This window comes from Mizuhopecten yessoensis, unplaced genomic scaffold, assembly GCF_002113885.1.
Source record: "Mizuhopecten yessoensis strain PY_sf001 unplaced genomic scaffold, ASM211388v2 scaffold9757, whole genome shotgun sequence".
Lineage (NCBI taxonomy): Eukaryota > Metazoa > Mollusca > Bivalvia > Pectinida > Pectinidae > Mizuhopecten > Mizuhopecten yessoensis.
In genome coordinates, this window is record NW_018408207.1 from 74,793 (window position 1) to 92,942 (window position 18,150).

General features: G+C 37.5%; 1 protein-coding gene across 1 annotated transcript in view; it reads right to left on the minus strand.

The window, feature by feature from the left end:
• LOC110458767 (hemicentin-2-like) overlaps positions 1-15,915 on the minus strand; it is a gene marked incomplete at its 5' end in the record, with an annotated part of 38,061 nt that extends 22,146 nt beyond the window's left edge. The window contains 5 exons of the mRNA XM_021510670.1: positions 1,932-2,192; positions 4,661-4,915; positions 9,813-10,073; positions 14,060-14,320; positions 15,655-15,915. Coding sequence (XP_021366345.1) covers positions 1,932-2,192; positions 4,661-4,915; positions 9,813-10,073; positions 14,060-14,320; positions 15,655-15,915 — 1,299 coding nt within the window. The remainder of the gene's footprint in view (positions 1-1,931; positions 2,193-4,660; positions 4,916-9,812; positions 10,074-14,059; positions 14,321-15,654) is intronic.
• Positions 15,916-18,150: the final 2,235 nt, after the last annotated feature.

Genomic DNA, 18,150 nt, shown 5'->3' on the forward strand with positions numbered 1-18,150 from the left:
TAATGCGATTTAAATGAACGACCTTGACAAACTTCGAATGATATTTTTACAGTGAAAATCCATTTTTTCTCTCGGGGTTTTTAATTGTGTATGAGGGCTTCCAGTGCTTTGATTTATACTAAACGAAAAACAAAGTTTACTTCCAGTACTATTGTTTATATTATCGTTTTCATCACAGAGGGAAAAGACATTGAGGTTGAAAAATAGGTTTGTGATGAGAGACAAAAGCAGTCCTAACTGTGAAAAGCCCGTCAAATTGTTAGCCAACAAGTTCTAGTTCCATGTTGGCCCATTTATAAGGCCAATGTCCTTCATATGGGCCCAAGGCGCTGGCCGAGGGTTTATATGACAGACCAAAGCCTAATAAATGGTCAACATGAAATAAGCTTATTAATGACACTTTTATTAAGTAAGTACTTGTACACTATTGGCAATAATCTTAAAATAACAAATCAACTGATTAAGATTAACAAGATTGATAACAATAATATCAAAATATTTTTCAGTTGATTTCTTCCCTTTGAATTAGACATGGACTGACAGTTCTTTCCTTTTTTTCTGGGCGGTATTACATTGATATTTATGGTACCTCCTGAGGTATGTGACCACTTAACAGGGAAAAGGGCAGAACCTTGTAGTTCATAATTGGCCATTGAGTATAAACTACTAATATACCATTAAGCAATGTTTGGCTTAACTCGCTTAACACTTCGTATCTAGTAATGCCATGCATAATAACCGCTAGCATGTCTTTGTCGTTTTTTGTGGATCTGACGGATGTTCGCTCCATGGTTTGTTGTATTCTGCCGTTGTCAATACAAATGAGGATGAAGGTAGTCATCGCCGATCAGTGTTCCAAATCATATTGCGTGCGGTCGATTGGCTCGTTATCGTTAATAGTGGCCCAATTATCCCATTTTGGTTAGGTTTTGTTATGATATTTTTTCTCATATAATTGTCAATATACAAGTAGTTGTAGTGGACATTGGGAGTCGCCAATATTATACAATAACGCACAAGGTTTGTAACGCTAAATAGCAAAAATGTATTTGACAGTTCCCTGTCTCCGTAGATATTAATAGGATACAAAAATTGCACACTGATTGCGGGATTTCACAGTTTAGGTACAGTAGTAGCCATACGCTGTCAGCTGCCAACAACATTCAGCCAATGCCAACAATTCAAATCCCGACAATAAGTTTGGTTCAATAGGCTTACCCGAGTTCACATCGTAATCATATATTACCTACAGTGTGTGCCATTTAGGTACAGACAACTTGTGCGTCAACTGATGCAGGAAGCTGAACCTGTACACCATACTAACAGTTCATTCCCTGTCCGGCACCTCATGTTTACACTTCACGCCATGCTCTCCATCCCATAATAGTACTTAGCCTACGTCACCCAGTGACGTGCTACTAATCGCCGTAAATGTACCGTGAACATGCCGGCGCGCTACTAATCACCGTAAATGTATCGGTAACAGTTGATTAATATAGTATTAACATATAGAAAAGTTTACCCCCTTCACAAGGAAGAACGAATGGCCCGAGGGTACTGAAATCTACAATTTAAACATCCATAGAAATTGACTGAAGTACAGTGTCTGGAGAAGATTTTTTAAATATTTGTAATTTTGTCCCTTTGGGGCCCGCCCTGGCCCCTTGGGTTGAAACAGGAATCCAATTTGTACAAGGAAGATTCTGACCAAATTTGACAATAGTCGATTCTCTCGAGGAAGCCAAAAATCTTAACAATTTTCATACGACGCACCGCGCACGATGACGGATGAAAAGGTGACCTTAAAAAAAACCCAAAGGATTCGGTCAAAAACTGGTACTTATTACAGGATTATGTAAGCAGGTTAGCAGACGGAAGGACGGACAGTGTGATGATATAAAAAAACATCACAAGACATCAAGCGTACTTACACTGTACGGTAACAGTTGTTGTTGTCATTGACGCTCCAACAGCATTCCCAGCAGTACATCTGTATGACCCTTGTTCTGACCTGTCCAGGTGTTCAAGAGACAAAACAGCTGAGGCAGTAAAGTTGGTGTTGTCAGGTTTTGTCCAGACAAAGGTACAGTCAGGTCTACACTCAGCTTTACAGGTGATGTCCGGTAACGTGTTCCCTTCAGTCCTGATGTAGGTAGTGGCCGCTGGGAACAGGGTTACAGTACCGGGACCGTCTGTAATACAAACACATTATTTCTTATGATTTACTTGGACAGATTAAACTAAATTGAATAGCTTTCTGTCTGTTATTAGGAACAAGTCGGCATGCGCCTTGAACATGAATACTGTTGCCGAAAAATGTGGCAGGTTTTAATTGTAAATAGGATTACGGTCGCCTTATACAATGTAGCTTCCAGCTAGATAGAATTTCCCTTTAGCTCAGTGGTAGAGCGTCCGACTAGGAACCTGGAGATCGAGGGTTCGATCCCTGGTGGAGGCAACCTTTTCTCTTTCCTGTTACATTTCGTTTCCGACTAGTTAGCTATAAATTGATTATGTGTGAAGATAAAAAAATGAAAAGATGATAATTGAGTGTTGAGTGATTATCAGTGTCGACTACAAATATAATGGTGTAATGCCGTCGCATAAAGTTGATTTGATGATATCAAAATCATGTGATATCACTTAATTACAAATGTCGTCATATAATGATGATAACATATCATATGATGATGATAATAAATCATATAATTAAATGTTTACTATGGCGGCCATTTTCTTCCAATCCAAAAAATATGAAAACCTCACTTGAAATTCCCAAATCATGGAAATTTGGACAAAAATATGTACTCACAGTTTATGCAATATTGAACCCATTTAGATAATACAAACTGAAATTACTAAATATTATCGCAAATCAAACAAAAGACACATCCCTATATTTTCATTTGGTGTGGCAACACTCCTTATCCCTTCTATGAGAAGATTAATTTATGAGAGCGTAACTGCAACTGTTATTTGCTGTGTACGAATACATTGCCTGAGCACTGCTGCTACGATTGCATGACTACACATAATTTTATCCAGTTTAACGTCTGACGAAACCAATAAATCGACTTTAATCTGAATAGGAGCTGAATCAATTACTCAATTTTTGGTTTATACTGTGTTACGTGATATCGAGATCATAGAAACAAATATATCATTCATTTCAAGAGGAAGAAACAGACCTGATTGACAAGATCCTTTGTTAATATTTATTTTATAAAACAGGACGAAAATGTAGGAAGATATTTTGTGATTAGTGGCACATTGTAGCGTAGAGAAGTATGTATAGTGACAGTTTAACTATACTTGTGTTTGTTTTTCTCTGTTATGATTATAACGCATTGCATGATAAACATTTAAGAATTTTTGCAATATATGCGAACAGATGTATTAATCATTCATGTCGCTATACGTTTATACTTGTTATTGTTAATATAAGCAAATTACAAATTTACTGTATCACACATTATTTAAGAAGTGACTATGTTATATAGAAAATGGCTATAACAGTCTGAGCCATGACGACATAGGGCCTTTATGTACGAAATGATCATGATCATTTTTATATGTATTTACAAAGCAGGGAAATATCGATGTTTACAGTAGTTATTTGTTAACATATTTATATCATTGTTTCTGCATGTAGAAAAAGCTCTTTGGGACTTGTAAAATAAAGTGCTGCTTTCAATGTAATACCGAAACAGAAAATTAGTTTCCATCGGTACGTCATGCTAGGGGGCTTGGAGGACAATCCATTGATCATGATACTCGTAGTTGATTTGCTTAGTGAAGGAGAAGGTTTGGGGTATTAAGATAATTTCGTTTCCAAAACATGTAATGTGTAATAAAAACTGTTAAACAACAAGTCAATTGCAATAACAACACATGGGATACATATATGTTAGTGATGCTTAGACACTTGTGTATATCTCTCAACACTGTGTGGATGTTCAAGTACATGTATAAAGTATAAGTTTCATTGGACTCACTGCATCTTCAAACCACATTTTTAAAGCATTACTTCAATTTGTATGGTCATGCTTTTTACACTGATGTACAAGACTCTGCTGAAATGATGTTCTTGCTCTCAAAAGTACGAAGTAACTTGCCTTCCCATTAATGGAAAATGTTAAACTAACATATACAAATAGGTTAAGATTTGAATTATAATGGTTCAAGAAAAGGCTGCTAACTGTTTGAAAACATTTCAAAGTGATCTTAATATTTGTCAAAATATTTTGTTTTTCAAAAAGGATTAAAACGACAAAGAAACGATTTGTTATACAGAGAAAACGGACAAAACATGGAATTCGGGAAATGAGGATACGTATGACATCATAAAATAAGTCATTTATTGGAAAAAAGTACACTTAATATGATATAAAAATGAGACCTTTAATAAACCTGTCCCCTGTTATATACCAGATTTTGATATCAACATTTAAACAATATGTGTTGCCCTGAAAATATTAATAACCCTACCCATTTATCTAAGAAATCATTTGTATTGAGGTTTGTATGAAAGATAACAAGAAAATAATTGATGCTCCTAATGGAACACATACGGGTATTGGTGAGCCTCCATCAGCTTTTGCACATCGAGTAAATAAGATATATTCTTAAATGAGACCCAATTTCCATAATACATGCTTACAATTGACGATTAGTTGCCAGCTTTTTGTTCCTCGGCTGATGGTGTTGTGAGCTGTACACGTGTATATTCCAGCGTTGTTCCTCGTGACCTTCGACAGAGACAGTGGATTTGGACGAACTTTACCTGATTTGGACCAGCTATACATACATGGCGGTCTACAGTCAACAAAGCATTTTATGTTTGGGACGGTCTGGTTTTCAACTCTCTCTGCTACATCTTGCATCGGTTCGAACGTTATGCTGTCTCCTGGCCCATCTGGGGAAAAAAAAGTTTATTTTTAGTGTCTGTTTTTTGACAATTTTCAATATTTTAATTTGATTAGATATAGGAATAAGGTAAAACATACGACCAGATACGTTCATTACAGCTAACCATCAAAACTTCACACAAATTTACAATATATCTATTACATAATTATGCAAATGGTGTAATATACATACTAACAAGAAAATATTTTTTTTTATTGCAGGAGGAACTGAAATGTAGAATAAATAATTATGTAATTATACACTGCAATACAATTTTGATTTCAATTCGAAAAATTGGCTATATAGACCTTTTATCCAGTTTGACGGCTGAAAAACAAGTAAATCGACTTTGATCTGAATTGGAGCTGAATCATTACTCAATTTATGGTTTAGAATTTATTACGTGATTTAGAGATCATAGAAAAAATCCGGCCCCTGGGATTAGGGCAGGCATCTCAATTTTACAATTTTAATTAACCCTCTACCTCTAAGAATGATTATCACCAAGTTTGATTAATTACCTACCAAAAATGTACAAAATATAGCCAAAAGTGTAAATTCCGTATATTATATAGGGTAATTAATCAGCGTATCAGGGCTTTTCACTTTTGTTATTGTTATGATTCTTATTCTTATTAATATTATTCTTCTGCCATGTTTTTTTTAAATGTAGCTTATGTTTTGATTCGTGGCAGATGTGTTAATTGTCTTTCATGTATATTGTAGGTCAAGGTATAAAGGTGTGCATATCACTTTTTTTTAAGTAAGTAAACATTTCAATATGACCGCCATTACGTCACGGGTCAAAATCTAAAAACGGCCATAACTCAGCATTCATTCGATTATATCATGCGTAGACATTCTTCGGGGCTAACTTGTTCTCATTACATGTTAATACAAAAAAGGTCAAAATAAAAATCCTCGCTGTTTGGTAAAAGGTCACACATTTTTCAACTTTTTCATTTTTCATGTTTTTTTTTATATCTTTTGTAGTCGATAGGGAACTAAATCCTTCTGAATATGATGCATTCATGTTTTGAAACTTTCCTTTGAACATTTAAAACTGTAGATAACATGCTAAAACCTATTTTTTATGATGGTAAATTAATTTAAACATAGTATACAGATTTTTTCCCAGATATCCTTCCTAATTTGGTAACATTTTGACTTCATTGAGAAAACAAATTGCTACCATGACGTCATATCCGGTTTACCTTGATTAAAATAACTCATTAATGCGAAAAGGTATTATGTTCATCTTTGGATATGTTTTGTAATCCAACAAAACAAAGGTTTTTCCCAGGAAAATATTTTTGGTCAAAGGTGAACTTTCGGTTTTCGGTACAAGTCAAAGTTTAAATGCACCATTTTTGAATAACCAACTTTATAAATCTTCTTAAGTACTACACGATCTAGAGTCTTGATATTTGATATTACAGATGCTGATATGTTGAGCGTTCAGGCTAAATATATCGGTTAACCTTGATCAACAGTCAAGGTCACAGGGGTCAAATGTTAAAAAAAGGTTTGAGACATATACATGATATTTTACTATCGTGTTGAGGGTGTAAATTCACATACTTTTCTCAGGAAATATTTTTGTCTCAGAGGTCAATATCAGGCTTTTGGTAGGGGTCAAATTTCAACTACACTATTTTGAATTACTAGCTTTAAAAATTTTCTTTTCACGTTCTACGAGGTCTAGAGTCTTGCTATTTAATATGTAGGTTGCTTAGATGTTTGATTATCAGGTTTTAGAAAATAGTTGACGTTGATGAACTCCTTAGTCAAAGAGGTCAAATGTATAAAACAAGTTGAAACTTCATTAAACCAAAATATTTCGAAAATTGTTTCAGACATTGATACCATATTATGTAAAGGACGCATATGCTCAATATTTTCTTTGAATTTTTTTTTGTCAAAGGTCAACGTTGGTGTTCAATAGGGGACACATTTCGAATGTGCTATTCCAAGGGCACAGCTTTAAAAACTTCTTTTAAATTTATATAAGGTCTAGAGTATATATATTTGATCTGTAACATGTCAAGGTGACTGGCTACCAAGCTTGAACAAAAGGTTTACTATCAAGGTCACAAGGGTCAAACTTTTCAAAACACTATACTGAACAAAAAAAGAAACGCACAATTAAATCATGCTATCAATAGCCTATGATATTTTGGGAAATTTGTACAAAATGTTATATCAATATGAAGGGACAAGTCTACTCTTTACAATACTGTAGAAGAAAAGTCTGTGTGACGTCACTCGTGTCATCAGTAGTTACTCAAAGTGGGATACTCGCGAAAAACAAAATGACACTTCATCCCAGACATGCTCAATGGGAGACATGTCGGAGCTATATGGGGGCCATTCCAGAGGCTGAACGTTGTTTGCCGTGAGAAAAATCACGACAGACTCTGGCAGCATGCGGTCGAGCATTGGCTTGCTGGAAAATCAGGTTATGACGTCTGAGAAGTGGAAGGACATGTGGTTGGAGGTTCTGGTCTCTGTATCAAACCACATTGAAGTCTTGATCCAGGACAACTAAGGGGGATTTTACTCCATGGGAGATGCCACCCCAAACCATTACAGAAGCCCCACCGAATCTATCGCGTTCAACCACTCATGCGTCGGCGAAACGCTCACCGCGTCTGCGATATACCCTTTTTCTTCCGTCTGAGCGATACAGACAGAATCTAGACTCGTCGGTGAACATCACTCGCCTCCATCGACAAATCCCAAACCTATTCGGGCCATGTCTGCGCATCCAGTCAAGACTCACTTGCCGCCTCCGTGGTATCAGAGGTGGCCCGATATAAGGTCGGCGTGCAATGATTCTCTCGGCACGCAAGCGGTTCTTGGTAGTTTGAGGACCAATGGGTCTGCCATGAGTACCTAAGGTATGCGACGCAGTCTCTACAGCAGTCTTGAATCTGTTGTGCGACAATCGAATCGCCCTGTCTTGTCGTGCGGTCGTTACACTCAAACTACCGCTCCTAGGACGATCGGAACTAACTCAGTAGCACGAAAACGTGTACAGAGACGGTTAATTGTACACGGGCCAACACCAAACTGCCGTGCGACAGCAGTTTGGCTATGACTATCCATCAACATCGCAATTGCTCTACCCCTCTGAATTTGCGTTAAGTATGGCATCTCAGTCAATGGCGAAATCAAAATGCCAACGCGGAAAATTAAAGTGGCTGAGCTTAATATATCCGTTGAGATTATTTGTTTGAAAAACTCCGGCTTGGCTTGATCACGCCGCGTGATTTGGACTAAAGAAGCTCACAAAGCCACACAATGACATCGTCACGCTTGGCTGATTTTAGGGTAGATTGTTGAGAAGGGAGATCGTTCTAGGTATAATACCTGACCAAATATTCCATTATTTCCTAATGACAGCTAAGGTGTACTGCAGGGGGGGGGGGGGGGGGGGGGACTTTGTGCGTTTCTTTTTTTGTTCAGTATAAAGCAACCTCTCCCACATAATGAAGAGCCATAGGTACATGCTATTTGGCAAGGAGCATTCATAAATGAAAGGCCTAATGCGATTTAAATGAACGACCATGACAAACTTCGAATGATATTTTTTACAGTGAAAATCCATTTTTTCTCTCGGGGTTTTTAATTGTGTATGAGGGCTTTCAGTGCTTTGATTCATACTAAACGAAAAACAAAGTTTACTTTCAGTACTATTGTTTATATTATCGTTTTCATCACAGAGGGAAAAGACATTGAGGTTGAAAAATAGGTTTGTGATGAGAGACAAAAGCAGTCCTAACTGTGAAAAGCCCGTCAAATTGTTAGCCAACAATTTCTAGTTCCATATTGGCCCAGTTATAAGGCCAATGTCCTTCATATGGGCCCAAGGCGCATGCCGAGGGTCTATATGACAGACCAAGGGTCAATATGAAATAAGCTTATTAATGACACTTTTATTAAGTAAGTACTTGTACAGTATTGGCAATAATCTTAAAATAACGAAAACCAACTGATTAAGATATCAAAATTGATAACAATAATATCAAAATATTTTTCAGTTGATTTCTTCCCTTTGAATTAGACATGGACTGACAGTTCTTTACTTTTTTTCTGGGGCGGCATTACATTGATATTAATGGGACCTCCTGAGGTATGTGACCACTTAACAGGGAAAAGGGCAGAATCTTGTAGTTCATAATTGGCCATTGAGTAATATAATATATCATTGGCTTAACTCGCTTAACACTTTATATCTAGAAATAGCATGCATAATAACCGCTAGCATGTCTTTGTCGTTTTTTGTGGATCTGACGGATGCTCGCTCCATGGTTTGTTGTCCTCTGCCGTTGTCAATACAAATGAAGATGAAGGTAGTCATCGCCGATACGTATAGAAATGTTTCAAAGCATATGGCGTGCGTTCGATTGGCTCGTTATCGATATTTTTTGTTATGATATTGAAATGGGCAGTTTTCTCATATTATTGTCAATAAACAAGTAGTTGATGAATAACATGTAGAAAAGTTTATTCCCTGCCCAAAGAAGAACGGATGGCCTAAGAGTACTGAAATCTACAATTCAAATAAAGCCCCGGATGATCTTTCCATCCATGCAGCAAAACTGTATGTAGTAGAGTGTCTGGAGAAGAAGATTTTTTAAATATTGATAATTATCTCCTTTGGGGCCCCAATTTACAGACGACGGTGAAAAGTGATCGAAATAGGTCACTTGAGCCTTTTGCTCATGTGACATTAACATACCAGATCTGCTCAGAAAACACAAAAAGCAAAGGATTTGGTCGAAAACTAGAAGCTGTTACAGGATTATGTAAGCAAGCTTACAGACGGACGGACGAACAGTTTGATGATATCAAAAGCTTTTTTTATTGCGCACACATCAAAAGACATCAAGCGTACTTACACTGCACGGTAACAGTTGTTGTCGTCATTGACGTTCCAATAACATTCCCAGCAGTGCATCTGTATGGCCCGTGTTCTGACCTGTCCAGTTGTTCAAGAGACAACACAGCTGAGGCAGTAAAGTTGGTGTTGTCAGGTTTGGTCCAGACAAAGGTACAGCCAGGTCTACAGTCAGCTGTACAGGTGATGTCCTGAAACGTGTCACCCTCAGTCCTGGTGTAGGTAGTGTCAGGTGGGGACAGGGTAACAGTATCAGGACCGTCTTTAATACAAACACATTAGTTCTTATGATTTACTTGCAAAGATTAATGTACACTTTCGCTCCATTGGAGATACGTCAAGGGTAATTAAGTTAATTAAGTTAGGATATACTGCAGCTGGAGCTCTGCCATCATGGACCTGGTAATGCTGTAAATATCAATCGTGCAATATGTCTCATTCAAATTATAACACATGTGTGGCTCTTAAATTTATATTTATATCTGTTCAGTTTTGTTTTCTTTATGTGTAAAGCTTAAAGAAGAACTGTCGTTTGTTATGAAAACTACACTAGTGAAAGTCGGACGGTCATAGCTTTTGCAAGGAGCAAACTTTGGCCCTTGTCCAGATCATGATTGCGATATTTTTTTTCAAGCATCCATAAGTCGACTAATGTAAAGATTTTACGTCATTTCGTTGTCTGTAAAATATACGGCTTCAATGGATAATAAATGGAGAGAAAACGCGTTCCAATATTACTACCAGCCTTCCCGGCCTGTATCGGGCTGTAATTACCCCCAACAAAGATTTGTCCTGTTCAAATTATTGTTTCTCATTAACATTTCACACTTCCATATATGTTTACTTAGTGACCACGTGAGATGACACAGTCGTGCTAGTGGTCAGTACATAGTATATTTTTCGAAGCGAGTGGACGTACGTGCAAATTATATGAGGACAACAACAGTTATACATCGTTTGTGGAGCTTTTACATGAACAATCTACAGGACATACGTAGTGAGTATATACAGACGTATTTTGGAAATACTATTTTCATTCCATGAACTTGTGAACTCTTGAGTTTTTACACAACTTTGTGCCAATGATGGCCTGGTTGCCACAACGTGTAGGCCGGAGAGCCACTGTACACATGATAACACGTTGTGTGGGAAACATGTGTGGAGGACATGACCTCTGACCGAAGAACTATCCTAACATTTTCTCCATTTTTCCTACGGGTGTTCTGATATTTAAACCGTCATCATCATGGCTACATTCAAGCAATGCTCAAACTTCACCAGAAAAAGAACGCAGTGATGCGACGAGCATTGAACTACTGTTACAATCGTAAGTCCAGACGCTTGTGAGCATAAACAAATTGCACTATTCAGTGAAATTACATGCAAAATTTGAAGTACTCTTGACCGTCACACATCGAGACGCAATCGATGGAACGGCAAAACAGACAGACGTTGGCTGTTCTGGTATTGAGGACACCCCCAGATAAATGACAAACTGGTCAGTTCCTGCATCGGTGCTTTTAGAGATATGATCGGTGCTAACTGGCTTAGTGACACCAAGGCGAAGTATAATAGACCGGGTAATTGTCCTAATTTGACAACACCCAAAGTTAACATCGAGGTTTGGACAGAGGCAAAAACCAAAACCAAATCGGTACAAAAAGTTCAATCGATGATGGTAAAAACTACCATAACGATTCTTGAGGTGACAGCCAGTCTCATTAAAGCCTCCAAGGGAGGTAACACGATACCTGCTGTAAATGAAAACGCAATTCAACTCATGGACGCGTTAAAGATTCAGGCGTGGGCATTTACAGAGCTGTCACAACTCAAAAAAAGGAAGGACAACTTCAAATACTTCCTGGACAGACGATACCACAAGTTGTGTCTACCGGGGAATGCTGTCACGACACAGCTGTTTGGGGACAACCTACCCAAACAAATCAAAGATATGCATGACACGAGGACCCTGGCCAAAAACAGTAGGACATGCCAACCAATACACATCACCATCACCCAGGGGCAAGCCATACACCTACCAAGGTCAGAGTAACTCCGGGTTTGGGAAAGGCTGCAACCAAGGCTACAACCAAATGGAAGTATACGGGGATACCAACATTCAAATCACAGGGGTCAATACCGTGCAGCGCCTTACTTACCAAAGCAAACAAAGGACTAGATTTGTAGAAGGTAAGCCACCTACCTTCTAATTTGTATCTCAAGAATACACATGCAAATTAGTTTCGCTCTGGGAAAACAGCCTCATTCTTAAATAACTGGCATAATATATGGATATTGAATAGTGTGAACGGTTATTCGATTGCTTTTAAATAGTTTCCAAATCAGTGGAGGGCCCCGAGGCCTTTAAACTTTCCCCTCAAAAAGAGATAACTCATTGTCAAAGAAATACCCAAGCTTATCGCGAAGCACATTATTGAACCAACCGTACACAACGATGGTGTATACATCTCAAACATTTTTCCTCGCATGAAAAAGATGGGACGGTCCGTATCATCCTACAGTTAAGCTCTCTAAACGAGTTTGTCGAACATCACCATTTTAAAATGGATACTTTAAAACCGGCCATCGTATTGATGAGGGCAGATTGTTTCTTTACCTCAGTAGATTTAAAAGACGCTTAATATTCGATCTCGGTGGCTGAACGAGATAGATACTTTATGACATTTTACTGCGATGATCAATTATACCAGTTCACTTGTCTCTGGAATGGGTTGTCTTGTGCACCACGTGCATTCACAAAAAAATCATGAAATGCGTGTTTTCTACATTACGAAAGTTAACATCCTATGCCATCATATACCGACGTTCTGTTATAGTACTTAAATAATAGTTTTCTACTTTGTTAAGGTTATGAGTTGATAATTCCAGTAAACTGAATAGATTTCAGTCTGTTGTTAGGATCAAGTCGACAGTCGCCGTGAAAAATAATACCGTTACCGAAAAATGGCTTTTTTGCTCGTAAACGTTGTAGAGAACAGCTCGCTTTGGATTTCAACAACGCTATTTTTTAATTGTTTCTGACTAGTTAGATAGAAATCGATTGCGGGTAAAAAAAAACGCATTAAGAAGTGTTGGGTGATGATCAATGTTGACTGTAAATATAATGGTGTAATGGCATCACATAAAGTTGATTTTATGATTACCAAATTACATCATATAACGGGAAAATGGCATAATATAATGTATATTATGACAATGTCGCATCACGGAATATACGAATGTCATCATATAATTATGATAACATATCTTATCACTTTTGTACAAGTGATTGGTAAGAAGTGCATCACGTGTTCAACGATAAAACCGATATTGTCTTGGGGAAAGATTTCTTACATTACTGTTTTGAAATTTTAAAACAGTTGTAGCCTTTTAACCTCGGGTCAGGTATCGACCTCAGCTAAAGTCTATAATTGAATATTATAATTAAACTGTTTAATTTGACAGCCATGACATTTCAACATATGAACAGCTTACTTGAATTTCCCTAAAACTTGGAATTTTGGACAACGATATATACTCACCGTTTAAGCAATATTGAGTCAATTTAAATGATACAAAATGAAATTACAAAAAATTATCTAAATTTATTCTCTGATCTACGTTTTTATGGCTGTCTCGGTTGATAAAAAATATATGGAACATTTTTTATGAAATAAATACCGGTAATTTGTTACATGGTAGACAGATTAAATGGGGAAATACCCTCTGATAATTCGGTGATATTTTCTGGTTTACATTGAAGAGAAAAAAATCCGGAAGTCACTTATTTGTTTTGACACAAAATGTTGTTGATTGATAAATGGATCGGCAGGAAATTGTACGTAATTAATCCTGTTTTAATATTTAAATGTAGATAAAACTACCAACCTTTTAAATTATTAAGTGTCGGCATTGTGAAAATTGGCAATTAGAAGGGATTACAAGTCAACTGTAAAATGCATATCGAATTATTTTAAAAGAAATAGGTAGCTGCTTTTACCTATAATAATATAATGTGGTATGAAACCCGCTGCGTCTCAACTATTTTATACCAAGACTGTGTTTGTTTGTTAGGATGGATGGTTATACGTCCGCTTCACTACTGAGTAATTTGGATCGAACTCAGACGATATTTAGCCGGAAGTTATTTGTTTGTTTGAGTGTTTTACATCGGCTTCACTACCGAGTAATTCGGTTATTTAGCAGACAAAACATTTTCAGATAATCAACACCAGTAAATATACATACAGTTGACGATGACGGTGACCTCACTAGATGTCTGACTCCCGTATTCGTTACTGGCCGTACACCTGTATTCGCCCGTCTGACCACGTTGTATATTGTTTAGATGAAGACCTGACCCTGTTGTGTGGGACTGTCCATTCTTTGTCCATCTGTAGGTACAGACTGGGTAACAGTCAGACGAACACGTGACGGTAGAGATAGTTTGTCTTTCTGTTAAAGTGTAGGATGTAGCTGGTGGTGACAAACCCGCAGCTGATGGACCGTCTAAAATAATAAAATAATCACCATACATATTGTACGAGAAGTCTTTGCTTTTGTCCTATTTAATCATTTTGCGGATATAATCCAATCTCATTCTTCATGGTCAATTTTGTCCACACACAGATGGCCCTCTCTACCTGTTATAGGTGTTCGCTGTTAATCTAAATAGAACAAATCATATTGCTTTTTGACATTTTGAAACCTAAACTGAACTGTTCTGTAACAATATCATTTTTTTGGAAAATTCATTATGTAACGTTTCCCCTGTTTTGTACCAGTCACACTAGATATTCCGGCGATTATACTTACCTCAACGGGGTGGTTCAATATTCTAGTATAGATGCAAATATATACATATAAGTTAATCTAGCTCTACAATATTGCCCTGGTCCGAGCAATCACTACTTGTGATCATGTACGTTTTGTACTAATAAATATATACAGGGGATACATACAAAGCATTGTTAATGTAACAGTAACTGCAAAAAGCCTATGTATAGAACAATAAAAAACCTATTACTAATCTACATTAGCGTTCCTTCCACTGATCGCTCAGAACGTGCTTATATGCAAACACGCGGTCAAACGCTCGCTGACCTCTCACTTCTCGACCACCCTTCATGTTCTCTGGTGATAGCTCGGATAGCTCAGTACGGCATATGTCTCGCTACAATGTTAGCTCGGCAGCACTATATGTACCTATATTGTACAATCTATAGAACTCCTCTTTCTAACCTTGAGTTACCCTGACCATTCGGTGGTCCCTATAACTTCATAGAGCCATCTAACGAGCTCTCACAGTGCCCTTGATCTATTAATGTAGCTGACTCGAAGCAACAGTATAGCTCGCCCTCGTAAGGTATGATACTTTCGATTGAGCGATCGTAGCGCTAACAAACGTTAACTTTCAAATTAAATATTGCTGCCTGTCGGCCATTTTGGTTTCAGTCCCAAAACACGATATGCATAACTAGGGATCATGGGGAACCTTTCAGTACTCTCTGAGAAATAGCGCTAACAAGAATTGTTGAACGGACGGAATGACAGACGGAATGACGGACAGACAACGGACTGCGAACGGAGGGTGATTTGAATAGCCTAACATCTGATGATTGTGGGACACATATACTCATTATCAACGTTATTTAAAAAAAAAAACCACACACATTCAAAATAACGCGAATAACGCTTGTATACGTCTTTACAATGCAGTTTCCCTCAAATATAAACTTAAGTTAATCCCATAAACCAAAACAAATCAAGAAGCCTTCCTTGAATAGCGTATCTCTTATATTATTTTCTTTGACTAAACAATATTAAATGCTGATATAACTTACACATCACAGAAACAAATACACGTGTAGTTAACTCCCCGGCAACATTCCTAGCCGTACATATGTACGTCCCGTGTTCTGATCTGTCCAGTTGTCCCAGTGACAACACATCTGAGGCAGTAAAGTTGCTGTTGTCAGGTTTTGTCCAGACAAAGGTACAGTCAGGTCTACACTCAGCTGTACAGGTGATGTCCGGTAACGTGTCCCCCTCAGTTTTGGTGTAGTAAATGGCCGATGGGGACAGGGTAACAGTACCAGGACCATCTACAATACATTATAAACATTGTGTATTGGACAAGCAAGCCTTCTAACAATGAAGACAATATAAGGTTGTATTTTTTTGGAGCGATTTGCTCTTTTATCAAGACACAGAAAAAAATACACGGAAAAACACAGAACACTTACATTACATATAAACAAAATAGAAATATAATAGGATATATCTAATGTTAAAATTAAAACAATAAACCCCTCGGCTACCAGAGGCAACAGGCAGAACTTACACAGACTGCATCGTTGATGCTATGTGTGTGCAAACAATAACACAGAAATTTTAACATATCGGGAGATTGAAGAGTAAAGAAAGATGCTGAAGCTGGAAGAAATGTCAACGATTTGTCAAGTGAAAGAAATTTCAAATATGGATTTTAATTTCTTGAAATATAATTTATAATAGGTACATATATGTAAATATCTATTCCTGCGAACTATTTATTGAGATTAGGGTAAGGTATTACAGTGTACAACTAAGTGACAAAATAAAGGTCGCACAATGACCTAGATTAATATAATATATCACTCCTGTGCGATGTCGACAGAGATATCTCAACCAGAGGGTGATACTTTTTTTAAGGTTTAGGTAAACCTAAAACAAATATCGCATCCTGAGGGTTGAGATATCTCTGTCTACATCACACATCCCCCCCCCCGTACTCCACTGCGAAGTTGTATTTTTAACCCCAATGCACCGTGCTATCAGCAATGGCGCATTAATTGTGTGTAAAAAAAATCCAAAACGTAAATAAAAAAAATAGCAGATATAATAACATTCAGATATTTAATACATTAAATGGAATTGTTGATAGTAATGTTAAATGTTCCTCCAATGATTGTTGTTCCTTGGAATATACTCGGGAGTTCACATTCATTGGATTTAAGAACGCTTTCAGGTTCGCACAAGGACATGCTGTTGTGCGCTATAGTCACATGTGTAATGTTTGTTGACTGTTCGTTTGACATCGGCCGATGTGAGGTTGGTGCACTAGACCCAGTGTGTCGTCCCAGGTCCGTTTGTACGGTTTCATTTGAGCGATTGGTCATTGAGAGAAGAGACGACATCCTAAGATTTTGTTTATTGTTGACTGTTCTGTAATTGTCCAATACGTGTGTGCACAAGTAATGATGTAATCGGTTTTGATAAAAGTGCACAGGTTCACAGGTCATGATGAAAGAACTGCGTTGTCTGTGACGTAATAGCGCGTGCCAGCTGTCTTGATCGAGGCAGATCAAAACAGGTTAATATTTTCCCTACCAAAAACGGGAATGTACCTGTGAAGTGTGGGAGAAAGTAAGTTGAACTCCAGGCCTAAGTGACGTGACTCTCAACTCTTCTGGTCAGTCACAGTCGTCGAAGTCATGTTCGAGACGGGTTGTTTGCTACAGCTTTTCAGCACTCTGCTCTTCAGCAATATTCGATCGTATACATACATGTATATGTTACTTTCTGTGTTCTGTATGCTTGTCATGAGAGATCACTCTCCAAATATGTATACTTAAATACCGGAATAAACCTGAATTGAATTGAATTGAATGTTGGTTAGTTTACCTGGCGTAATGCTCACTTTAAGCAGAGCGGCCAGAGCGAGGAAAGCTATACCAATACAAATGTATACCTACCCAGCATAGAGATCGAGAGATGTAGCGGGCACTAAAGCCAAAAACAGTAAACGTACGTACCCGTGTATACAATATAAGTGTAATTCATTTAAGTGTCTATTGAATAATATATATAATCAACGTAATATTTTTGTTTATTAGTAAAGTTAATATTTTTAAAGTCTCTGTACATTTATATTTCGGGCGTGGTCAATTTAGTAGACAAGCAATATCTAAGAAGCAAGTTTTTAATATATGTGTGTATTGTTTTATTTATATAGTGTGCACTGTTCTGCCCCGGTCACACATCCAGGGAGCGGACACCGGATTAGCCAAGGATACGATCCGGCATCATTGGTGACAATCTGTACTGGACGGTGCTGTCCGTGTCAAGTGATGTCGTAGTGAAAATCGGAGGTGTTAAATCTGCTTCATTTTGATATTTCCAGACTTTTTTTTTTCTTCAGATTTTTACACTTTTGTTAATCCCAAAGTTATGAACACTTTAGACCCTGAATTTTTAACAACCTCATACAAGTTTTAGTAGAGCCAGTTAGTAAGCTGGTGGCTTCTATTTTAACCCAAATTCTGACCGCTGAGGTCCAGCCCAAGTTAGAAAAAGCG